The 26,766-nt window shown below is 39.5% G+C and overlaps 1 protein-coding gene across 8 annotated transcripts in view; it reads left to right on the top strand.

The window, feature by feature from the left end:
- The window catches only part of DYRK1A (dual specificity tyrosine phosphorylation regulated kinase 1A), a 146,623-nt gene extending 123,516 nt beyond the window's left edge, over positions 1–23,107 (top strand). For all 8 annotated transcript variants that reach the window (XM_081234254.1, XM_081234253.1, XM_081234256.1 and 5 more), the window contains 5 exons: positions 1,859–2,005; positions 4,076–4,216; positions 12,243–12,549; positions 13,033–13,157; positions 19,843–23,107. In XM_081234254.1, the coding sequence (XP_081090380.1) occupies positions 1,859–2,005; positions 4,076–4,216; positions 12,243–12,549; positions 13,033–13,157; positions 19,843–20,463 (1,341 nt within the window). In that variant the 3' untranslated portion in view covers positions 20,464–23,107. The remainder of the gene's footprint in view (positions 1–1,858; positions 2,006–4,075; positions 4,217–12,242; positions 12,550–13,032; positions 13,158–19,842) is intronic.
- The last annotated feature ends 3,659 nt before the right edge of the window (positions 23,108–26,766 follow it).

Raw genomic sequence — 26,766 nt, 5'->3', positions numbered from 1 at the left:
TTCTTGAAACCAACTAGGGTCACCATTTGATAATACTTTATTCATTTAAAATGTTGTTCCTATTTACTGGTAAGTATTGAAACTGCATTTCTTTAAAAAAAAAAAGGTAAAAGCGTAACTAACATGGAGATATTCCTATTTCATATTGGCTTTCCATTTCTTGTTTTTCCAAATTAGTGAAATTTCCTATCCAACTTTATTCCAGCTTTTAAATACAGTAGGTTAATTTAATCATGAAGGTTTATGGTCAGTTAACAAGATTGTCTTTTTGTTATTTTCTGCAAATTATCTTATGGTAGCAATGCTACATTGAAATAATTTTTAAAAATGGAAGGAATAGGAAGCAAAGTTTGCCGTTCCGGATGCCCCTGAAAATCAAAAAGATGCTCATAGTTGTTAATAGGGCTAAAGTATATTGTAAATGGAAAATATGTGCCCATCTTGAGAGTCCTTTGAGTCGATTTTAGACTTGTAAACTGTTTTCCTATTTAAACCAGATCACATATGCCGCCGTGATATCAAGCACGGCTGTCTCTCTCCAGCCAAAGTGAAGCAGCTCTACCTTTAGCCCAGTGAGGTTTTAACTCTGTGAGTGTATCAGAATCCCATGGGAAGTCATTTCCAAAACAGACATGCAGTGGCCCTATTCTAGGTCTGCTGGCTCAGTGTTAGAAGGTGGCGGGGCAAGTATGTTTCAAAAAGAGTTTCTCAGGGGATCCTGGCGCCCAGGCTTGTAGATAACCCAGCTGCTGCTTTAAGCAGCGGGATAGGTAGGTGACAAACTTCCTTTCTCAGTAGTCTCAGTAGTAGCAAGTCTTTGGGACTTCGCGATGCCATTGGCTTATAAAAACTTGGAAATGTAACACTTTTTCCTGGTCCCTTTCAGTTAGACTTCTTTCACTCTGAGCAGGCCTTAAGGTTGGGCTGACCTGCTTGTGGAGGCATGGGATGGTTCTCAGATTTGGCTGGAGTTGTGGAGGTCACAGAAGCTTTCGTGAGAAGCGGCTCCATGCTGCTGGCTGCCTCGTTTGAGTGTTAAGTTAGGAAGTTTGGGTAGGAGGATTTTGTTTGTTTCTCTCCCTTTTTTAAGTAAAACTACCTTTGCTTTTGTAGTATTTCTAGATATAAATTTTAAATGGCCAGGTGAAGATGAATTGGTCTCTGAAGACATCTCAGATTACTTCATCGAAAATAATCCATTTCAAGATTTCTTTTTCTAAGAAGTCTTAGAATGAGATGGAGGAGGACAGGGTAGAGAAGTGATTAGTCAGAAATGACTCCCAATTGAATCTTTATGTGGCAGTGTTTCTAGATTTATCTGTGAGACTAGTACAGTACAGATGTCTGAAATTTCAATTACATTGTACTGAGTTTGAGTCTTTCTTAATGCTTTGAATTAACCTGAAAAAAGTCTTTCCGGTTAATTTAGATACAATTTAGCTGTTAAATTAATGGTAAACCAAGTACCAGCCACAGCAGGAAAGAATAATTAATAGGGAGATAAATTGTTCTCAATAATATTTTCTTCTAATAAGGCATAACTGTTTAAGATATATCTTGGTTACTGGTTAGGATTGAACTAAATGAAAGGGCTTGAATTATTTATATGAATATATATATATATATATATATATATTTTTTTTTTTTTTTTTTGCATTTCACAGTCAGATTTACCACTCCCTTGAAACGTTTAGTTCTTTAAACAGTATTCATAGTCTAATGTTGAAATCAGTAAATGGAACTCTAATAACCCAGTTATTTTTTGCTGTTAATATTAGACTTGTGTTCTTAATTCATTGTTGACCACAGTTAAAGAAAACTTATTTTGGAATTAATACTATTTTGAAATATATTTCAGATATACCAGTATATTCAGAGTCGCTTTTATCGGTCTCCAGAGGTGCTACTGGGAATGCCTTATGACCTTGCTATCGACATGTGGTCCCTTGGGTGTATTTTGGTTGAAATGCACACTGGAGAACCTCTGTTCAGTGGAGCCAATGAGGTATATGATGGATCGCTTTAAAAATGCTGTTTTTGTTTTCAGTCTCTGACAGTATAATCTGAAAGTTGTTTTTAGGAAAAGATGTCTATTTACCAACTTTAATCATTCAAGTGTTAGGTCAGTTTTGAACTTATTTTATCCATTTCTAATTTTTTTTCAATTATGTACGGTGAGTTTAGAATTATGAGATGGGAAGCGAGATCTTTCAATCTGCCAGTGGAGGAGAGCAATAAATTAGATTAGAAAATGTTAAGTATTTTGGTATAAATTTTACAGATTTTAAGTATAAGAACAGAAAAAGATGATAATGAAGAAATGAGGACCACCCTAAAAACAGTGTAAATGTGACTGTAAATTTTGAGAGTATGATTTGAAATTAAAGTAAATGATGACTATTAGGGTTGATGAATATTTGATCTGAATAATTCAGGGTAAATTAGGACTATAGAATTTTAGAGCGAGTCCACAGGTGTTCATTCTGTGTTCTTAGAAGAGTTTTGAAGGTCAGAGGCAGTGCCTGGGAGGAGGGAGGGCCAGGGGGAGGGAGGCCAAGCTCCCTTAACAGTCAGAGGAATGGGCTTTCATTGGTTTTAAAACTATTTGCTTGTGGGATCCTGTTGTATTTTGTTTTTTAAAGAAAAGTTAACCATTGCAGATCGTGATCAGTCCATTCATTTATACGTGAGAAAAGAAAGACTAATGAAATTTCATGACTTGAACTGGGTTCTACAACTGTCAATAAATAGTGTCAGAAACATGTCCCTTCCTCCTTCCTTTTAATTCACTTCACTCTAGCCAGTGAGCTGCTCTTTGGCAGAGCTGCCATAAGTGTGTCTTTAGTTTTCTTTTAATAATAAATAATATAAAGGTTAATAGTACCTTTTTCGTGGGCTTAAACAATATTAGGAGCATCTGAAACTTCAGTGGCTTCCATCTCACGCATGGTGAAAGCCAGAGTCCTTTTGAGTAGCTTGAAAATCCCTTACTCCCTCTGTCTCCTGTTCTCTCTCCACCTCTCCCTGCTGTCCTACCCCCCCCCCGACCCCCCGCCGTCTCCCAGCCCAGCACACACAGCTCTCTCTCAGGTCCCTACGACCCACAGGCCTGTACCAGGGCCCTTGCGCTCATTCTTTCCTCCGTGCCTGGAGTTCTCTTGCTCCCGCCCTCGCGGCCTTCATGTTTTTGCTCTCATGTCACCTTCTTGGGGAAGCCTTTCGTGACACCCTATTTTAAGATGCAGTGCCCTTCTCACTCTCCATCCCCTTTTAATTTTCTCCATGGTTCTTAGTGGTCAACTGATACGTATTTGCTTATTATGTAGTTGCTTCTTGGTGATCTCTTCCTCTACAACACAAACTTTTGGGCAGGGATTTTTGTTTTGTTTATTGCTGTGTTCTAGTGGGCATGGTTTCCAGCATATAGTAGATGCTCAGTATTTGAGTGAATTAATCTGCACTTAAAAAAAATACTTTTATTGGGTCCACACTTTTTTTTTTTTTGGCGGGATGCGGGCCTCTCACTGTTGTGGCCTCTCCCGTTGTGGAGCACAGGCTCTGGACGCTCAGGCTCAGCGGCCATGGCTCACGGGCCCAGCCGCTCCGCAGCATGTGGGATCTTCCCAGACCGGGGCACGAACCTGTGTCCCCTGCATAGGCAGGTGGATTCTCAACCGCTGCGCCACCAGGGAAGCCCTGGGTCCACACTTTTAAGCCTTTGGGGTTTTTTTTTTCTCTCTGTGTATGATTATTTAATTAAAATTCTCCCAGAACTTAAACTTTAAAACTCCCTCCAATCATTTCCTTACTCTCCATTGTATCCATGACCACCTGCCATCCCATGGCTGTACGTGTTTGCTTAATTGTGTGCCCTCCCCTCTGTGGACTGTGGGACTCAAGGAGGGTGGGGACTTGATCTCTTTTGTTCATTATTCTATGCTTACTGCCCCGAGGAGTGCCCAACACACAGGAGATGCTCGATTGATTTATTTCTGATTTATGAATGAATGAATTGATGAGCACAGGATGTCCTACAGTAGAAATTACAGGTGTTTTGTTTTTATTTTTAATACAGGTAGATCAGATGAATAAAATAGTGGAAGTTCTGGGTATTCCACCTGCTCATATTCTTGACCAAGCACCAAAAGCAAGAAAGTTCTTTGAGAAGTTGCCAGATGGCACTTGGAACTTAAAGAAGACCAAAGATGGAAAACGGGTAAAATAGGGAAATAATGTTTTGGGCCTTTGGTATTTCTTTTCCTGAGCTGTCTTTATGTAGCGCTTTTTGTATTTACTTGAAATCAGCGTTGCTGAAGTCAGTTATTAACAGTAATTCCATTGATAACCTAGGTATATATTTTCTTCATAAGTTGGTTATAGAGTTTGACCTGAACTCTCTGTATGGACCAGTGTTTGCTTAGTGCTCTTTAAGGCTTCATTTTGAAACTGTATGTCTGCCTTTTGAGGTAGCTGATCAAATCACCATGCCTTGTTTCCACAGTAGAATTAGTAAGTTTGACCTTTGTTTCTCATAGTTTGAGTATATAGTGAAGTCACAGTTAACAATACTGCAGCTGTGAACAGTGGAAGTCATAATTGCAGTAAATGGCTCTTTTTTTTTTTTTTTTTAAGTTCAGATGAGAGAAAAGGATTCTTAAGCAGTTTGTGACAAGAATATGAACGGACTAAATGGTCCTTTGATAGATTTCAGATTCCTAGCTTGGGTAACAGGAGTTTCACATCTCCAAAATCTTTAAAATTTAAGTGAGGTTTTTAACACGTTAGGTACGTTTTAGTAATTTTCTTTTATCTGAGAACTTTTTTCAGAGACCTAAACTGTGTCAATTTAATAGAGTAAATGATAACAGTTTTGCATCTTGATTCACATCTTTGTTTTATATATCTGAAAATAATCATGTGTTTTGTAATCTAGCTTGTTGCTAGTATAAGATGAAAATAATCTCTAAATATGTGATTGTATGTGATACATATACCAGATACCTTGTGATTGTCGTTTTTGCATTTTCAACACTTAAGAGATTTTATTTTTGCTACACTTTTTATTTTGCCCTTGCGTTTTAGCGATGGTGCCACCAGGTGTCATTTCCAGTGAACTGAAGATGATGCTTCTGTGCTGTAATTCACCTTCAGCTATGGAGTCTTAACTTATAATATCAAATGGGTTTTTTTAAAGAATATTAAAATATATATATATATATATATATAATTATCTTTCACAACTGATTTGTAACTTACTGCATTCTGCCTTATTCTCTGAAGTTCCAGGCATTGTAATATCCGGCAGCTAAATTATGCCTACTCCCCATAAGGAAGGGATGGAAAATACCAAGCAGACATCCTGAATCCTTTTTCCTTTGTCCACAAAACTTTATCAGTCGTGGCCCCTTTTCCCATTGAACCAAAACACCCTAGGAGTCCTTAGCTTCTGCAGCATTCAAGGTTGCTCTTACCAGTTGATTTTAATTAGCATGGAGGATGTGAAGCCTTCTTTATGTTTTTATCTCTCTGCAGTACAGGCTACCACTTCTTTTTCCACTTTGAAGTTTTTTTTTTCTTCTTCTTCTATTTTTTTCCTTTTTCTAAATGAAACATTCATCTCATTCCATTTCCCTAATCTCTGCCTTATAAAACCACAGTTAAGTCACAATGAATTGTAACCTATCATTTCTCCAAAATTCAGGCATAATTATTTTAAATTGTTTAGGGGGGACATTTCAGAAAAGAGGAGTTAAGTCTTTTCCCTTAAAATTGAACGTGAGTATCTTGACCTACATTTAATACATATTAATTAACCATAGATTATTTGAGATTTTCTTTAGCTGCAATTAAGCAACTGACTTAAGAAACTTTATTTTTAAAAGTGTAAGATAATTACTTCTCTTTAAATAGAAATAAATCTTCAGCAACAAAAAAATCAAATTCATAACCAAATGGTTACATTGTAACAATGCACTAGGGATTTTAACCATAAGTATAAACAGGTGTGCATGCACTATCATTGGATATATTTGTTTGCTTTATTTCCCTAGTGATTTTATTTTTACTTTTAATTTCTCATTTTATGTTTCAAGGACCCATTTTAGCCTCCTAGTAATGAAATCCATACCCTACTATCTATTTTTTTCCTTTGGTGGGGAAGGGGGATGAAGAATTAAGAGTATAAACGATGCTGTTTTGTTGAAGTATAATTTATATACAGTAAGATGAGTGTTTTAAGTGTTCTAACTTTGTAACTTTTAAATACAACAGTATATATCCACTACCTAAAACAAGGCATAGAGTACTTCCACCACCTCTTATATCCTTTTCTGTCATCTCACCCTCAGTTTCTGATTTCTGTCATCATAGGTTAGTTTTGACTATTCATAGGAAAAATTCATGTAAGTGGGATCTGTATAGTATTTATTACTTTGTTTCTTTCACTTAACAGACATTGTTTTTGGAGATTCATCCATATTGTGTCTCAAAAGTTACTCCATTTTATTGCTTCATAGTATTTCATTGAATGGAAATACTGTATTTATATTTACCTGTCAGTGGATGTTTGGGTTGTTTCCAGTTTAGGACTATTATGAATAAGGCTACTGGGAACATTCTTGTATCAACTTTTGTACACTTAAATTTTCATTTCTCTGGGTTCACTACTTAGAAGTAGAATTACCAGATCATAGGGTGTATGTGTGTTTACCTTCATAAGAAAAGAGCAAACAGTTTCCCACAGTTTTATCATTTTGCATCCCCACGGGGTATGAGAGTTCCAGTTGCATGACATCCTCACCATTTGATGTGGTTGGTCTTTTTGATTTTAGCCATTCTAATGGGTATATAGTGGTTTTCATTTGCATTTCCCCATGACTGATGATAGTGACCACCTTTTCATGTGCTCATTAGCCATTCATGTATCTTCTTTTGTGATAGTCTTTCCAGTCTTTGCCTGTTTGTTATTGGGATGTTTAACTGTTGAGCTGTAGGAGTTCTTTTTTTTTTAACATGTAATGGATATAAGTCCTTTGTCACATATATGTCAGTATTTATTCTCAGACTGTGGCTCGCCTATTTCTTTTCTTAGTAGTAGTTTTTAATGAGCAGGAAATTTAATCTCTTTTTTATGAAGAGTGTTTTTTGTATTCTAAGAAATCTTTACCTTCCTCAAGTTTATGAAGATACTCTCCTTTAAAAGTTTTTTTTTAATTGAAGTATATGTAGTTGATTTACAATGTTGTATTAGTTTCAGATGCACAGCATAGTAATTCAGTTATACATACATATATATATTCTTTTTCAGATTCTTTTCCCTTTTAGGTTATTGCAGAGTATCTAGTATGTCCCTGTTGGTTACCTGTTTTATATATACTAGTGTGTATATGTTAATCCCAAACTCCTAATTTATCCCTCCCCCATCCCTTTCCCCTTTAGTAATCATAAATTTGTTTTCTATGTCTGTAGGTCTATTTCTGTTCTGAAAGTAAGTTCATTTGCATCTTTCTTTTCCTTTTTTTTTTTTTTTTTAGATTCTACATATAAGTGATCTATTTTTCTTTGGCTTATTTCACTTAGTATGATCATCTCTAGGTCCATCCATGTTGCTGCAGATGGCATTATTTCATTCTTTTCTATGGCTGAGTAATATTTCGCTGTATATATATATACACATACACCCCACATCTTCTTTATCCACTCATCTGTCGATGGACATTTAGGTTGCTTCCATGTCTTGGCTATTGTATTGGGTTGGCCAAAAAGTTTGGGTTTTTCTGCAAGATGTTACGGGAAAACCCGAACGAACTTATTGGCCAACCCAATAAATAGTCCTGCAGTGAACATCGGGGTGCTTGTATCTTTCCAAATTAGTTTTCTCTGGATATATGTCCAGGAGTCAGATTGCAGGATCATATGGCAACTCTCTTTTTAGTTTTTAAGGAACCTCCATACTGTTCTCCATAGTGGCTGTACCAATTTACATTCCCACCAACAGTGCAGGAGGGTTCCCTTTTCACCACACCCTCTCCAGCATTTATTATTTATAGACTTTTCCATAATGGCCATTCTGACTGGTGTGAGGTGATACCTCATTGTAGTTTTGATTTGCGTTTCTCTAATAATCAGCGATGTTGAGCATCTTTTCATGTGCCTGTTGGCCTTATCTTTCTTCGAGAATCTTTACATCCTTACTTTGTGTCTGTCTGTATATTTGTTTTATCAATAACTGAGAGGAGTGTTCATCTTTAGTGATGATACTGGATTTGTCTTAATCTCCTTTAATTGCTTTATGTTTTTTGATGCTCTCTTAATAGGTATACCTATTTAGTATTGTTAGGACTTGGTGATAAATTCAGTCTTTCATTACCATGAAATATTCCTCTTTATCTCTAATAATATTTTTGTCTTTAAGTCTACTTTGTCTAATATTACTCTAGCTATACCAGCTTTTAAATTCTTAACATTTTTATAGTGTTGTTTTTTTACCCTTTTACTATAGTAAACCTGTTCATACTTTTGTATGTAAAGTATGACTTTTGTATACAAAATGTAGTTGAGTCATCCTTTTTAATCTAGTCAAATAGTATCTTTCTTTCACAATGAATATTTAACCTATTTAATTATTCAGGGGTTTGGGTTTTAGACTTTTGCCTTATTTGTATTCTATTTCTTTTATCTGTTCTTTGTTTCCTGTTCCTTCTTTACTGCCTTCTTTTGAGTTGAGTACTTTTTGGTATTTTATTTCACCTTTTCTTAAGTGATTGCTTAACTATTCTTCTGTGTGTAATTTTTAGTATTGCTTTTACTATATTCATCTTTAACTTACCAGTTGAACTTAACAAAATGTTATATCACTTGATAAACCGTGTGATAACCACATGCTTTCATCTAACCCCTTCCGTCTCTTGTCGTCATATATCACTTACACGTATGTTATAACCCTCACAACACATTGACTACTTAAATTAAAAATGATTTTTAAAAGAGATTTAAAAACACATAAAAAATAAAGAAAATTAAAAGTTCTTTTCGGGAATTCCCTGGTAGTCCAGTGGTTAGGACTTGGAGCTTTCACTGCTGTGGCCCCGAGTTCAGTCCCTGGTTGGGGAACTAAGATCCTGCAAGCCCAAAAGAAAAAAAAAAAGTTCTTCTCTTTTTACCCATAGAATTTTTCATTTCTTTTTGCAGTTCCTGACTTCAGTCTTGTATTAAGTTCCTTCAGCTTGAAGAACTTCCTTTAACTTTTTATTTTATAGTGAATAACTTCTGCTGATGAATTCTCTCAGCAGTTGTTTATCTGAAAATATCTTTATTCACCTTCGTTTTTGGGAAGATATTTTCCATGGATATGGAAATTTCAAATTGATATAGAATTTTAGGTTTACGTTTCAGCAAAAGAAAATGAAGTTGTTTAAATATGTTAATGGCATTGTTTTCTGTATTACATTGTTTCTGAAGAAAAGTCAGTGGTTTTTCTAAACATTGTTTCCTTTATGAAATATTTCTCTCTCTTCCCCCTGGCTGATTTTGATGCTTTTTTATTATTATTATAATTTAAGATGTTTTTATTTGATTCTCACAATAAGAAGATGACAATAGGTAGTAATAATAGATATTCTTAGTTCCATTTTTACACATCAGAAAACTGAGATTCAAGAGTGTTAAATAAATTCTTTGGCAACCACAGCAAGGAATGGTAGGGCTAGAAAGCAAGCTCAGGTCTTCTCAAGCTGCGCTTAGCACGCTCTCACGCTGAGAAGGAGAACTTGGGGATATAACAAAGAAGGAAAATGCCTTTAGCACAGGGATCTTCTGTGGAAGAGAAGAGTAAAGAAGCAAGCAATTTGGGTGACACACTCAAACATGACATATAAAAGCTGGTATGAATTTTGTAGATCTTTTCATTCAACCTCTTTTTTTTATGTTTGATTTTTCAGCAGTTTGACTATTAGGTTCTTATGTATAGTTTTCCTTGTATTTATTTTCCATGGAGTTTGCTGAGTTTGTTAGGTCTGTGGGTTAATCTCTTTCATCAATTTTTGAAAGTGCTCAGACATCATCCTTTCAAATATTTGTTCTGCTTCACTCTCCTGCTAATTATTCAATTAAATATCTGTTATAGTGCTTACTATTAGAGGTCTCTGGATTATTCATTTTGTTTTCTTTTTGTGTGTTAGTTTAGATAATTTCTTTGCTCTGTCTTTCTAGTTCACTGATTGTTTTTCTTCTGTTGAGCCCAGTCTGCTGTTAAAACCATTGAATGGATTCTCTGCATTTTTTTAGTTCTAGTGTTTTCACTTAATTTATCTTTTTAAAAAAAAATAGTTTTAAGTAACACCCCCCCCATCTATCCACACGTTACCTAACTTTTGAACTAAATTCTTTTTATCATAGTTATTTTTTTTAATTAATTAATTTATTTTGGCTGCGTTGGGTCTTTGTTGCTGTGTGCGGGCTTTCTCTGGTCGTGGTGAGCGGGGGCTACTCCTTGTCACAGTGCACGGGTTTCTCGTTGTGGTGGCTTCTCTTGTTGCGGAGCACGGGCTCTAGGCGCTTGGGCTTCAGTAGCTGTGGCACATGGGCTCAGTAGTTGTGGCTCATGGGCTCTAGAGTGCAGGCTCAGTAGTTGTGGCGTACAGACTTGTTTGCTCCACGGCATGTGGGATCTTCCTGGACCAGGGCTCGAACCCGTGTCCCCTGCGTTGGCAGGTGGATTCTTAACCACTGCGCCACCAGGGAAGCCCCATAGTTATTTTAAAATACCTGTCTGTCTGTTTCAACATTTGGGTCATTTATATATGTGAGTTTTCTACTATTTTTTTCACTTGATAATGGGCCCTTTTTGTTCGTTTGTTTCATGTGTCTGTAATTTTTTATATGCATGTTGGACTTGCTGTATTTAAGAACAGTTGAGGTGGAAGTAAGTCTTATTTCCCTTTAGAAAGAGGCATGCTGCTTACTCTGTCAGGCTACTAGTGTGATGAGACTGAGTCAGTTTCATTTGTCATTTAGCTGAATCTGGGCTTTGTTTTGTTTGTTTGCTTGACTTAGATTCTATTTTCCACTGTCTTCCTAGATTTTAAGCGGTGTTTGGTAACTGGAGAGATCTTTTATGCATTGTTGCCCAGCCAGCAACCCGCTGCTAACTCTTGATGCATCGGGGTGATCTTTGTCCATACTGCTGCTCTGGCCCCAGCTCTGCAGCGCCCTGTGTCGTCTGCCTGTCCCATCCTGTGGCCCAGCCACACATGGCTGTTAGAAGTTGGTTGGGAGTTGGGCTGGACTCTTCTTAGTACTCTTCTTAGTCACATCTGTGGCATTTACTCCTTCTCCCACCATAAGTCTCTTCTTTCCTAGGAAAGACTCTTCATTTTCTAGAATTTAGTTAATCTGGTTTCTTTAGTCCTCAGCTCTCTGATAGGTTTTTAAAAAGCAGTGATTTTGTTGTTTGCCTGCCTGGCTTGTTCTTGATTTTAGAGTAAGAGCGATGGTCTCTTGCAAATTTCTACATTGACCTAGAAGCAAAAATCCAGTGATACTGTTCTGAATAAATTCAGTATTCATAGGGATTTTAAAGGGATTTTACTGTTATCTGTTAAAATGAGTTCCCAGAAAATCTCAGCACATGTTAAGGCAACTTACTATTAAACATATTTTCTATCAATAAAATGAGGCATAAATAATTTACTTCTGATTTTTTTATCTGCATATGAGCAGGTAGGGTTAGACCCATGATTCTTTATTAGGAGTGATCTTTAAAGCTTTAATGAGCCACTGTTACTGAGTAAGTGCCCCTGAGTTCACAGGTGTATTGGGCAGAAAAGAGGTTCACAACCACTGGTCGGCATGCTTCCTCTGTAAAGGGCCCCATAGTGAAGGTGTTGGCTTTGTGGGCTTCTGTTGAGTATCCTTACTTGGTTTTGTTTGTTTTTACAATCTTTAAAAATATAAAAACCATTCATAGTGGAGGCTATATAAAAACAGGCTCTGAGCCAGGCCATAGTTTGCTGATCTCTGGGCTAGATAATCTTTTTAGTCATTTCTGGTCTCAGAATTGAATTTCTGCTAACTACAGTGTGTTCAGAATAGTATGTGTGAAAATACAGAGGCTCTAACTATAAAGCATTCTTTTTAGTAAAGGCCTCAACATTATCATACATGTAAGCATATTTGACATTATGTATAGGCTTTTACGTATTCCATCAGATTTAGAGAAAGCCTTTTATCTTTTTTCTCTTTAGGAGTATAAACCACCAGGAACCCGCAAACTTCATAATATTCTCGGAGTAGAAACAGGAGGACCTGGTGGGCGTCGTGCTGGGGAATCGGGTCATACAGTAGCTGACTACTTGAAGTTCAAAGACCTCATTTTAAGGATGCTTGATTATGACCCCAAAACTCGAATTCAACCTTACTATGCCCTGCAGCACAGTTTTTTCAAGAAAACAGCTGATGAAGGTACAAATACAAGTAATAGTGTATCCACGAGTCCTGCCATGGAGCAGTCACAGTCTTCGGGCACCACCTCCAGTACATCTTCAAGCTCAGGTCTGTTCTTTTGATATTATATTAGGCTTTGAAATGTTTCCTCTTTTCTTTACAAAGTGGGGGTTATTTTAAAGTTTTTGGAAGTTTGTTAATGGGTGGGAGGAATTATTTTTCCCAAACCTATTCTTTGTGGCTAGTAAAAAAATTCACCTCCCCCAAAGCTCTAATACTTAATTATGCGTATAATAAATTCTGCTTGGAAACAATACTCCTTACTAGCCAAATTTTTAAATTGTTTTTAAAATGGAAATACTTGGTTCACATGCTGGAGTTTTCCCCTGACTTAACCAAACTTGGTCATATTTTAGTTCAGTGGTTGGTGTGAAAGAACATAGAGAATGGGAAGCCTTCCTGGTATACTTTCAGGTTAATGCAGATTTTTTTTGGTGACTCACTTCCGATTTTAATGTTATAGTTTTAGGATATATACTTGAAAAAAATTAACTTTACACTCACAAGCTGTACCGTGTTGTGATACTTCAGGTGGATCATCGGGGACGAGCAACAGTGGGAGAGCCAGGTCGGACCCAACGCACCAGCATCGGCACAGCGGCGGGCACTTCACGGCTGCTGTCCAGGCCATGGACTGTGAGACACACAGTCCCCAGGTGAGCGGTCACACAGCCCTTCATTCACGCCCTCCACTGTGCCAGGGGTACCAGTGTTGGATGCCAAGTGTTTTTAGAATGATAACGTCATTTACTCTAAAAGGTTCATAGCTTCCTTGGTTGTAAGGAATTCTAACTTACACATCCTTGCAACTTTTTTCCTCCGCGTTTAGAAATAGCTACCGTTTACTGAGTGCATACCAGCAGTTGCTGCAGGTGTTTGTTTATCTTGTTCACTCCGGCAGCATTTTGAGCCTCGCCCTGTTTGGATGTTACTTTTACTTTGGGAACTGTGACTTCAGGGTTTAGGGAACTTTCCGAGGTGCGTGATCTTAATTACTGCACTCCACTGCCTCTTGTGATCTGCTGTCACTGATAGTCCTAGATTCTGAATCAGTCTGTGGTTTGATTTTCACCTCCATTGTTTGTTTTGAAGGTTTTCTGTTAAAGAGGATCTAATTAAGTACATTTTTTTAAGGGGTGAAGCAGATGATGGTAGTCAAAATATTTATTAAACACTCTTTGTAAAATAATAAGTTAATTCATACTGAGTACTGCATTATGATGTTTACCATGAGAGGCAAGTATATTATCTAATGAGAAATAAAACGGAAGTTGATGAATATCACTGCCCATTCTTGGGACTGGGGCAGCTGAGTGCTGGTGGAGAAAGGCATACCTGTAGACGCCTTGTTACCCCTCTTAATTCGTAGTCACCAGCATCTACTTGGGCAAGCTTACATGTTTCTCAGGTCATCTCATCGTGCTCCCATTCTCTTTAGTAATTGCTTCAGCCTCTTCTATTTTTGCTAGAAACCTTTGCCTCCCCTCCTGTGCTCTCCCTCACTCCTCACTGTGTAAGGAACAGTCCTCAGAAAGGAGCGCCTCACTGCGTGTCACCAGCCCCCTCGCCCCGCCGCCGTGTGTGCTTGTCCCCTTTCTCCCGCCCCTTGTCAGCAGGGGCAGCAGCTCCTGCCTGGGGCCAGCCACCTCGGGCCCTGCCCCTCTCCTTCCACCTGCACAGGACTTGGCCCTGCTCAGCCACCGGCCCCATGTCCTCTGCCCGCCTTCTCCCCATCAGCACCTGGTCATCCCCAGCTCTCTCCCATCGGAAGCAAAACCTTTCCCTGGCCCTTGTCTTCCTCGCCCCACATTTCTGCTACTATTACTTCACCCTTTAAGAAGTCTTCAGCTGCTCCAGTTGGGCTGCTTCCCAACTCAGGAAACTGTTCCTGTGGAGTCACAGTGGTCATTACTGAGGAGCCCGGCGGACACTCAGTCACTTGTCTCTCTCTGGTCCTCACTCACGTTGACACAGCCCTGGCCTCTCCGTGCCTTTTTTTTTTTTTTTTTTTTTTTTTTTTTTTTTGTGGTACGCGGGCCTCTCACTGTTGTGGCCTCTCTCCCGTTGCGGAGCACAGGCTCCGGATGCGCAGGCTCAGCGGCCATGGCTCACGGGCCCAGCCACTCTGCGGCATGTGGGATCTTCCCGGACCGGGGCACGAACCCGTGTCCCCTGTATCGGCAGGCGGACTCTCACCCACTGCGCCACCAGGGAAGCCCCTCTCCGTGCTTTTGTAGCACTCTCCTCTGCCTTCCCGGACAGGGTGGCCCTCATACCAGCCCACCCCCTTCCTTCACTGTCTCCTTTTCGGATTCTCTTCTCCCCCTTGGCCATGTAAACGTGGGTGGTCTATGCCCTGTCTCTCACCTTAAACACTTCCTGGTGACCTCACCTGCTCTTACCAATGACTGCAGCTACCATCTCGATGTCGGTCACTTTACCTCTTTATTTCTGATCTAGACTTCACTCTTGAGCCCCACACCTTTATTTCTAATCATTTACTATAAATACCGCTTTGGAAGTCCCTACAGCATAACACTACAGATGCATCCTATAAACCGATGTCATCATTTTCTCCTCCGCCACAACTCATCTCCTTTTATCTGTATCAATACAAGTGGCCCTGAATTTACCCATTTGCTCAGGTCGTACACCTGGCACCTGGGGAGTTCATTCTTGACTCCTGTCTCCCTCACCCCCCACCTTGAATCCAATGGTAAATAGTATGGATTCTGAATATCCTACATATGTGTCTGTTCTCTCTACTTCACCCCCTTGGTACAATCATCTCTAGCTTATCTTGCTCTAAAGATTATTCCAACTGGACTTCCAGCGTCCAGTTTCATTCAGCAGTCCACCTCTGTTCTCTTCTCTGCAGCCAAGTGAATGTTCAGTAGAGCAGTCTGATCCAGCTCTTTCCCCTGCTTTCAACCAGTTTCTGGCTTTCCCTTGTACGTAAAAAAAATTGCGACTTCTTACAAAGGATTCAGTGATTTCTGTCATCTGGCCCCTACCGAGGCATCTTTCCTCCTCTTCATTTATTCTGGTCTTCCTGGAATTTTTTTTTTTTTTTTTTCATTTTTCAGACTATATACCATGTTCCCTTTCACGTTTCTCACATTGACCGTGCTCAGCCTGGAATAAGCTTTTCCTCCATCTTTGCTTTGGTAACTACTGTATATCCTTCAGGTCTTAAATATCACTGCCAGAGGCTTTCCCTAATTCTTTAGAATGACCTTCCTTCTTCCATCCCTTACTCCCAGTTTCTAAATTAATGTTATTAGTTTTATGTAGTCTTTCTGCGATGTTTTATACATATGCAAGCAAATACGAATGTATATCCTTCACCTAACCTTTGTACACAAATGGTTAGCATACCGTGCACACTGTTTCACATCTTGTTTTTTTATTTTAACATGTTCTACATATATTTTTAAATATATATTATGGAGCTCTTTCTGTATCATATAGAGAGCTTTTTCATTCTTTTTCTTTTGTTTTTTAACAGTCACACAGTATTCCATTGTTTAGATATTCCAAGTCATTGCAGTAGTTCCCTATTAATGGACATTTTGCTTATTTCCATTCTTTTTTACTACTGCAAATAATGCTATAATAAATAACCCTATATATAAATCATCCACACACATGCAGTTTATATGTGATATGAGTTCCTGGATGTGAAATTGCTGGGTCAGAGAGTAATGTGGTTTGTCATTTTGATAGCTGTTGCCAAATTGCTCTCCATATAGTTTTACCAGTTTAGCCTCCCACTAACAGTTTGGAGAAGCAGTCAGTGTGATCACCTTTGGATCAGTCTGAACTGAAAAACCTGGTATTGGACAGAGTATAGTTACATTTCGCTTATTCCTTCTTTCCATGAATTTAAGTAGCTTCATAGTTTAAGAGCCATTAGTATTTTCTGAGAACTTTCTGCCTATTTTTCTACTGGATTATTTTCAATAGTATTTCTTGAATTTTGATTCTGAGACCACCTTTGTTGAGTGGTCTTAATGATCTGTGCTAGCCACTGGTGATAAAGACACAGGCTTTGCCTTCCTAGAGCTTACCGTGACACAGAAAATAAATAAAACGAATCAAATGAATAGAAACTGCAAGTACTGTTAACTGTTAAAAAGAAAATAAGACAGGATAATGTAATAGAGAATAGTGATTTGTTGGGTGGAAGGTATTAATTCAGATAGGCCGAGCTGATAACAGGTAGACCCCCCAAAATGTGGTAGCTTAAAGAATGTGAAGTTTCTTTTTTATGTAATAGTCCAGAGTGGGTATTCAGGTTAGTGGCGTGGCTCTCTCCCACATCCTGGGTTCCTACCATCTTATGACTGCCCCATCCCCAAGGGCCTCGTTGTCTGCTGCATCTGGCAGGCAGAAGGACTTGGGATGTATTTTGTGGGCCAGATCTGGCTGTGACATAGGAACCTTCATTCATATTCCATTGACTAAAACAGTCATGTGGCCATGTCTAAGTACAGGGGAGGCTGGGGAGTAAGCGTAGTGCAGCCTTGTGCTCAGGAGGAAGAGTATGTTTTTTGAGGACAGTTTGGAACCTCTGCCACAGAAGTTGGGGGAGCATTAGCCAGAGTGATGAGGGAAGACTCTGGAACTGAAATGCTGAGAAAGAATCATCCAAGCAGAAATTAGAAATCAGAGCATTCTAGGCAGAAGGGAACAGTAAGTACAGACCCCCTGAGGCTTTTGAAAGATGTTGACTAGGTAGAGGAATAGAAGGAAGATCCTGTGTAGTAGGGACTTAGGCAGCAAGAGGAGGATGGCTAGAGGAGAAGGTTGGAGACATGAGCACTGGCCAGATTGTTTATGGACTTTGGATTATTTTTATCCCTTCATCCATCAATGGACACTTAGGTTGTTTCCATATTTTGGCTATTGTAAATAATGCTGAAGTGAATGAACATGGGGGTACATACATCTTTTCAAGATACTGTTGTTGGTTTCTTCGTATAAATACCCAGAAGTGGAATTGCAGGGTCATATGGTAGTTCTGTTTTTAATTTTTTGAAGAACCTCCTCCATACTGTTTTCCGTAGTGGCTGCACTAATTTATATTCCCACCAAGCAGTGCATGAGGGTTCCCTTTTTTCCACATCCTCACCAGCACTTACTATTTGTTGTCTTTTTTGATAATAGCCATTCTCATGGGTGTGAAGTGATATCTCGTTGTGGTTTTGATTTGAATTTCCCTGATGGTTCATAATGTTGAGCTTCTTTTCCTCTACCTGTTGGCCATCTGTATGTCTTCTTTGGAAACATGTCTAGTCAGATCTTCTGCCCATTTTTCAATCAGATTGTTTGGATTTTTGCTGTTGAGTTTTATCAGTTCTTTATATATTTTGGATATTAGCCTGTTATCAGATAATATGATTGACAAATATTTTCTCCCCTTCAGTAAGTTGCCTTTTCATTTTGTTGATGGTTTCCTTTACTGGGCAGTAGCTTTTTAGTATGATGTCGTCCCATTTATTTATTTTTGCTTTTGTTGCTTTTGCTTTGGTGTCTGATTCAAAAAATCATCACCAAGACCTGTGTCAAGGAGCTTATTACTGCCTATGTTTTCTTCTAGGAGTTTTATGGTTTCAGGTCTTACATTCAAGTCTTTAATCCATTTTGAGTTAATTTTTGTGTTTGGTGTAAGATAGTGTGGTTGAGTTTCATTCTTTGGTATGTGGCTATCTACTTTTCCCCAACACCAGTTATTGAAGAGACTGTTCTTTCTCCATTGTATATTCTTGGTTCCTTTGTCATAAATTAATTGACCATATATGTGTAGATTTATTTCTGGGCTCTCTCTTCCATTCCATTGATCTGTGTACCTGTTTTTATGTCAGTACCATACTGTTTTAATTGCTATAGTTTTGTAGTATAGTTAGATACCAGGGAGCATGATGCCTCCGTCTTTGTTCTTCTTTCTCAAGATTGCTTTTGCTATTTGGGTTTCTTTGTGGGTTACAAATTTTAGGATTATTATTATTATTTATTTATTTATTTTGGAAAAATGACATTGTAATTTTGTGGGGGATTGCATTGAATCTGGAGATTGCTTTGGGTAGTTTGGACATTTTAACAACATTGATTCTTACATTCTTCCAGTCTGTGAGCATGGACTATCTTTCCATTTATTTGTGTCTTCTTCTTCCAGACCTTCTTCTTCTAGAGGTCTTTTACCTCCTTGGTTAAAGTTATTTCTTGATACTTTTTTTTTTTTCTGCGGTACGCGGGCCTCTCACTGTTGTGGCCTCTCCCGTTGCGGAGCACAAGCTCCGGATGCGCAGGCTCAGGGGCCATGGCTCACGGGCCCAGCCGCTCCGCGGCATGTGGGATCTTCCTGGACCGGGGCACGAACCCGTGTCCCCCGCGTCGGCAGGCGGACTCTCAACCACTGCGCCACCAGGGCAGCCCTATTTCTTGATATTTTATTCTTTTTGATACAGTTGTACATGGGATTGTTTTCTTTTTCTGTTTCATTATTAGTGTATAGAAATGCAGTCGATTTTTGTGTATTGATTTTATATACTGCAACCTTATTGAATTCATTTATTCTAACAGTTTTCTAACGGAGTCTTTAGGGTTTTCCATATATAATGTTACATCATCTGCAGGTATTGACCATTTTACTTCTTTATTTCCAATGTGGATGACTTTTTTCTTGCCTAATTTGGATTTGTGTTTTAAAAAGACTGTTCTTGCTACTCTTTGGAGAGTGGTTTGGAAAAAGGCAAGGATGGAAGATGGGAGTCGATTTAGGAGGCTGTTGTATTAGTCTAGGCAAGAGATGATAGTGACCTAGGATAGAGTAGTCGTGGTGGAGATGGAGAAAAGAGGCCAGATTTGGGTTCTATTTTGGAGGTAGCTTTAGTAGTACTTGCTGATTGTTTGGATGGAGGAATGGTTGAAAAGCTAGATGGGTACTAGTGGCTCTATTAAAACAGGAAAGATTGGAGAGAGGAGGAGCTTTAGGGGGAAAGTAAAGAATGCCTTTTGGACCTGTCAGAAGTATTTACTGTCTGGCCCTTTCCAGAAGAAGTTTGCTGACCCCTGTCATAAACAGTGCCCCCACGGAAAGAAAGTGGCAAGTAAAATATATGAGTATGGGTATAACTTGCTAAAAATTGAAGGTTTCATAATAAAATATTTTTCACTCTTGAACACATTTGGAAGTTTGTGTTAAAGAACTGTCTAACACATTAAAGTTTCAAAACCCTCTCTCTAACTAATGTAAATGCTAGTGTTATAACTTTTTATTGAAGATTAAAACTTGGAAACGGTACTCTTAATAAATCGTTTTAAAATCTGTTCTTACAGGTGCGTCAGCAATTTCCTGCTCCCATTGGTTGGTCAGGCACTGAAGCTCCTACACAAGTCACTGTTGAAACTCATCCTGTTCAAGAAACAACCTTTCATGTAGCCCCTCAACAGAATGCATTGCATCATCACCATGGAAACAGTTCCCATCACCATCACCACCACCACCATCACCACCACCACCATGGACAACAAGCCTTGGGTAACCGGACCAGGCCGAGGGTCTACAATTCTCCAACAAATAGCTCCTCTACCCAGGATTCTATGGAGGTTGGCCATAGTCACCACTCCATGACATCCCTGTCTTCCTCAACTACTTCTTCCTCCACATCTTCCTCCTCTACTGGTAATCAAGGCAATCAAGCCTACCAGAATCGCCCAGTGGCTGCTAATACCTTGGACTTTGGACAGAATGGAGCTATGGACGTTAATTTAACCGTCTACTCCAATCCCCGCCAAGAGACTGGCATAGCTGGACATCCAACATACCAATTTTCTGCTAATACAGGTCCTGCACATTACATGACTGAAGGACATCTGACAATGAGGCAAGGGGCTGATAGAGAAGAGTCCCCCATGACAGGAGTTTGTGTGCAACAGAGTCCTGTAGCTAGCTCGTGACTAAATTGAAACTTGAGTTTGTTTCTTGTGTGTTTTTATAGAAGTGGTGTTTTTTTCCAAAAAACAAAGTGCAAAGCTGCTTGAATCAGAAGGAGATTAACACACTGAACCGCTACAAGAGGGCAAAGCTGACTTTTTTTTTTTTTTTTAACTTGAAAAGATTGCAAAGGGACAATGAAGTTTTTAAAAGAGCCATGTCCAAACCCATCTTCACGGATAGCTCAGAGGTGTCCTCTTTTTGCCTCCCCCATTTTAACTCGCCACATCCCAGTCATAGTGGGGTTTTTGTCTTTCTCTTCCACAGAAGTTGTTGTTCAGATGTTGGTCTTAATCATTTGCCAACTAATTTTAAAATAAAAGGCACTGCACATAATTTGCATAAAGGGCCCCATGAGGGTGTTTTTCCTTCCATTTTTGTTTTTCCTTTTTTCCTTCCCGTTTTTGTTTTGTTTTCATTTTGTTTAGGGTGGGGGTGGGGAATTTGGGTTTTTAAGTCCTCTAAACACACTTGGGCACGGAAATGCAGTACTGTAAGGAAGAGGGACCTCCAGCTCACACAAACATCACCTTCAGCTGTGTGGAAGGGACGGTTGTATTGGAGTTTGTAAGGCACAGTAAGCATGCTGAGTGGCGGGCTCAGAGCTCTCCTGTCTGAACCTACTGAGGAGCAAAGCAGCAGTTGCCTGGGACCCTGTGGGTCTCCCGTTGTTGAGGCCACAGTGAGATAGTGATGGAACGTGACTGGTCTCCTAACCAAGGTGCACTGAGAAGCAATCAACGGGTCAGTTGTGGCCAGTCCCGGGGAGGTCTGAGTGGTGGTCTTTGGGATAACCTTTGGCCTTATGGATTTGGACTCGAAATTAGAAGAGCCTACCATTTCAGATGCAATCACTTTTGGACATGCTTTTGCAGACAGTCCTTAATGCTGAAAACACAGAGAATGGGTAATTCAAGAGGCCTTTCTTTTAAAATAGACTTTTGTGACCCACTAATTGTAAGGTATTGCAAGGTCACTTTGCGTGTGTCATAAAGTTGACTTCCTTATTGGTTGAAGGTCACAGAAGTAGTGGTTTGCTTTGATGGAAATAGCTACAGCTGTGTCCCTTCCTGCTTTTTACTTTTTCTTTTGCTTTTTCTCGGCACGTGGTATCTCCACCATTTCTTCTGCACAAAGATGTCTTCTGTTCATCCTGAACATTTTTAAAAAAAAAAATGCAGAATTTTATGTGACTGCTTTTTTGCCTCACAATTATGCTGTGAATTTTACAAAAATTTATTTTCTTTTTTGATAATTTATTGTACCAAAGCTGTTTTTATAGCACATAGATGTCTGTAACCAATAATGTAGCAGTTCTGCACTTTGACACAAGGTGTAACTAGACCATTTTTAAATGTCAGTTGAAAATTATGGCTGTACTATTGCTTAAACAAAACTGGAACTGTTGTTGAATCCATAGCCAATACATTTACAGCAATCTGTGTACTGAACATAATAGATTGACATCTAACTCAAGATTACAACAGCTGTTACATCCTAAATGTGTTCAGGCTTCTGAAGGTAAAGGGACACTGGATCCAGAAGCTGTGGAACCAGCAGTTGATTCTTGTATTCCTGATTAACCTACTTGTAAACTTGAAAGCAAGACCTTGATTGCACCAACAGGTCCAAAATATGAGCACGAGTAAAGCAAAAACTTTGATGCATGACCTGAAAGGAACAGGCTGGTGTTTAACAGGTGCCTAGTTTTGAGATTATGCTGCCTTAATGTAACACAGTCTGGCAGTTGCTAAATTTGTGTTCCCATTTTAAATTGACCAATTTTATGGTGTTAAACTTTTGAGCGGTTGAGTTGGGAGAATGAAGATTAAGGAATTTACATGTCCGGGATCAAAGAAGCCTAGAAAAGAAGCAGTAATCTACCTCTGCCGATAACCCTGTTCAAAACGACTCAGCAGAAGCACCACATTACTTTTTATTGGTCAATTCCATGTGGCTGACTAGATCAAGTTTTTCTGAACAAGAGCAGGTTTTTATATGTAAACAGTGACAGAAGAAAAAAGGCTTAAAACTATGTGAATGGAAACTTGGGAATATCAATTTTTATAAACCACAAAAAATTTTTTAGTTGTTAATCAGGAAATCCATATTTATTTTGTAATTAAATGTCAAGCCTGTGGATGGATTTTTGAACTCAGTAGTTCATAAAGTTTACAGTGAATAAAAGGACGTCATCTTGAGTCTAGCAATATCAAAAGGAATTCAGTAGTTACTGCTGTTTAGGAATATAAGGTGAAGATACATGGGTCAGGTCATTTTTTTCTGTGCTGGTTGCCACATCTTAGCAAGCACCAAAAAACGAAAGCAGTTTTTAAACCGCTATTTACATAAAGGAAGTCATAAAATCCAATGCTTCCGCATACTGTGTTATGTTACAGTCCAGTTTTGTGTGCTTTACTACACGGTTTGGTTACAGGACTTCTGTGCATTGTAAACATAAACAGCATGGAAAAGGTTAAATACCTGTGTGCAGATTGTAAGATCTGGTCCGGACTTGCTGTGTATATTGTAACGTTAAATGAAAAAGAACCCCCCTTTGTATTATAGTCATGCGGTCTTATGTATGATAAACAGTTGAATAATTTGTCCTCAGACTCTTTACTATGCTTTTTTAAAATTAATTTAAGAAAAATGTAAACATAGTCGAAATCTTTCTATGCAATTAACCTGGTCCAGGTAATGGTCTGGTAGGTATACTGACTATCAGTTTAGTCAAATGTGTAGAAAGGAAAACAGTAGTTACATCAACGTAGGCTTCAAAAATCTTGGAAAGTAAACATTGGAGGTTTAACAGACCATTTTGATTTTTTTAAATTGTTTACTTGATATTCACAGTTTCTCTTTGATTCAAAGTGCTCATAGTCCGTAATGTTTAGGATGGCTGTGAGAGTTAGATGATTTTCTCTAGGATTTGACCTGCTTGGAAGCAAGAGGAAATACAAATAATATCGTTCCTCTTTCCCCAGATCCTTGATGGGGGCCTGTCAGGGACTTGATACAAGAAGGTCTAGAATTCCTGCCACAGTGAATTAATCATAACCTGAAGTCTCCTGTTTTTTTAATAAGTTCGCCTGTATACATTAGTATACATTAAGGTGGCTTTCAGAAGGCAAAAAACTTACTGTAAATTTAAATGTGACTTTGTAAAGTTCAGATTGTCTACATAAAGTGCACTTCCCACATGTATGAAAGAAACTTCCTTTAGTGTTTTTCTTAGGATAATGAGCATTTTATAGGTAAGTGGCACATTTTGTATAACAGACTCCAAAAAACTTAGGCTTATTTTTATTTAACGAACATTAGACCTAGTGATACATGTGAAAAATCATTTAGGCTACAATAACCATGTGAGGCCCACAAGGTGACTACTCTGTTTGCTACTGTATCGTCTTTCCCAGCTCCTGTGTTGTTAAACTCCCTGTTACAATAAGGCAATACGGTGGTGAGATAGTAAAGGCTACATTTCTTCTAGATCAGTTCCCCGGTTTCCTTGCGGCCTGCCTTTGCTGTGTGAGCTCTCAGAACACAAGTTCAGTACTCATTTTTATATCCATTTTTGCAGTGGTGACCAAAGCTAACATCAGACGGTTCATTCCAGATACAGAACTTGGTCTTAGTGCCATATATGAAAAAAAAGGTTGAAATTTTAAGATTAGGGTTAGGAGGAAAACCGATCGGTATACGGAGTCTATTCACATTTCTGAGAATCCTTGGGACTGCTCGACATTGGGGAAGCCTTTGGTGTGTCAGGAAGTGCAGAGTAGAAGGTCTCATTTTCTTAACCATGGATCTCCTTCCCTAGACTTGTTTCCTAGGGTGAAAACATACATCAAGTAATTTTTAGGACAAAGAACAAGAAAACCCTAAGAACATAGCTTACTGTATCCCTCATCCTCCCTCATAATGCACAGCGGTAACCTGGCTCCCCGGCCCCGAGAACCATCACCTGGGCTTCCACACTCTAACTAGTCATTCCTATATCCCTGTGTTTAAAGCACTCGTTATTTTTTTGTGGAAGACTCATTTAGGACGGTAAGTGGTCTTGTCGGTTTGTGCGTTTTTCTTTCTCTTTGGCACTATGTACAGCCAAGGTCCCTGGTTTCAGCTGCTCACAGGAAAACATGATAAAAGACCTAAGGTGTTCTTGCATCGTAATTTTTGGGGATACCATTCACTTTAACACAGAGGGCCCGAGGTATTTGTCGTCAGTTTTCTTACCTGAGATCTTCAAAGACGGAAGTATTTCTCCAACTAAAACACAATGATTTAAATGTGTACCGCATAACTAGGTAGAGCCCCACAGGTTTCAGTATCAGCTTCTTTACATGAATATGGGGTTTTTTTTTGTGGTTTTTGTTTTTTTTTTTTTTTTTGCGGTACGGGGGCCTCTCACTGTTGCGGCCTCTCCCGTTGCGGAGCACAGGCTCCGGACGTGCAGGCTCAGCGGCCATGGCTCACGGGCCCAGCCGCTCCGCGGCATGTGGGATCTTCCCAGACCGGGGCACGAACCCGTGTCCCCTGCATCGGCAGGCGGACTCTCAGACACTGCGCCACCAGGGAAGCCCAAAACACAGGGTTTTTGTTTCGTTTTTTTTACATAATTTCACACCTTGAGGGTATGACCTTTTATGAAAGAGAGCGGTGGGAATGACTAAGTTTCAGTCTTGGCATGTCATGAATTCCCTGCCACCTGCAGCAGGACTTGGGGACGCTGCTTCCGAGCAGCGAGGAGGGAAGATGAATCTTCAGTTCGCTTCCTTGTGCCTTAACTGGATGTCATTGTCCAGTCTCAGCTGGGCTCTGAAGGAGCAGGGGTACTGCGGTAGGAATCTTGTTGGCTGGTAACACGCAGTTTAAATGTGCGGCAGGAAAAATGGGTGACAAAGCTCCTGGTGAAGGATGGAGGAGGTGGGCCGTAAGTGAGCGCACACCCGTTCCGGATGAAGGTGGCGCCCCCTTGGGTGATGCAGGCTCGGGTGTGGTCAACCGTATGCTCTCAGATCTAGAAAGATACTTGAGGATTTTTCAGGTTGCAACATGTAGAAAGGCCATGTAGGAGTTATATACATTTGTTTGTTTTAAAGACCACAGTTTATTTAAATTACTTGTGTAAAATTGTACTTTATTGTAAATTTTACTCCCAATATTTACTCATTAATCACTATAGTTGCCTCAGGTCTTTAGCTGAAGCTGCAGTCAAAGGGGAGGAAACAGACCCAATAGAGGGGCAGGCCCTGGGTGTGTGGCGGTTCTTCCTCAGGCAGGGCCAGTGACACCAGCCGCGCAGCTGGGCCTAGGGCTGGGGCCCAGGGAGGTCTGTCAAGAAGGAACAGCTTTGCCAGGAGAGTGTTGAATTGGTTAAAATAGAGCCCAGGGTGGTGAGTTGGTGAGTCACCCTTGACTCACTGTTGCATAGGAATGCAGTAGCAGGCTGGGTGAGGATGGGGCTTGTCAACTCCCTGGACACTAAGATGACTCCTGATGGTGTCAAAGGATTATTTATGTTTTTAAAGATCTAAAGCACGATGTAGTGAAATAGTGACCCTAAGGAGAAAGTCTTTTCACGTACATTGCGGGCAAGCCCCAGTCTCTTGAAGAGGTGACGTGACACACGGGATCCTGAGCTGGGTGAAGTAGTTGACTTCAGGCACTGCTCCATTAATTGCCCAGCAAATCCGTAAGCAAGATCTAGGGGAAAGAAACGGTGTGTTTGGTGAACCCTAGGTGATCTTACCAAACTGTTAAATCAGTGCTCATCAATTTAAAACGAGTTTTCAACCCTGCCACACATCGGACTCACCCATAGAACTTTATAAAATCACAAATGGGCTGATCATGCTCCCAGAATTTTTGATTCAGAGAGTTGGGAGTGAAGCCTGGGTCTCTGCTTTTTAAGTGGCTTTACAGGTGACTGTGCCCTTGTATAGGATGACTCGGAGGGCCCAGAGATAAGCTTGGCTAACCGCACAGGAGTCTGAAGAACGTTTTAAAATAGTTTCATTATTGAAGTGTATATAATTAAATATATATCAATGGGTAATTAAAATTCACAACTTAGCCTGCATTATAAAATAATATAAACCTCTAAGAAAGGCAAAAATAGCAGATGTAAGTGTGTAAACCTTTCACAGTTTGTTTCTTGTCATCTTCCCTTTTGGAAGGGGTTGGTGTGACATCCTATCAGTAGCTCTCAGATGTCCCATGAGAATGGCACGTGTTAAGTTTATTTCCCAGAGATGGGGCTG

This window comes from Mesoplodon bidens (genome assembly GCF_964165515.1).
Source record: "Mesoplodon bidens genome assembly, chromosome: 5".
Taxonomy (NCBI): Eukaryota; Metazoa; Chordata; class Mammalia; order Artiodactyla; family Ziphiidae; genus Mesoplodon; species Mesoplodon bidens.
This window is presented reverse-complemented; position numbering and strand designations above follow the sequence as displayed.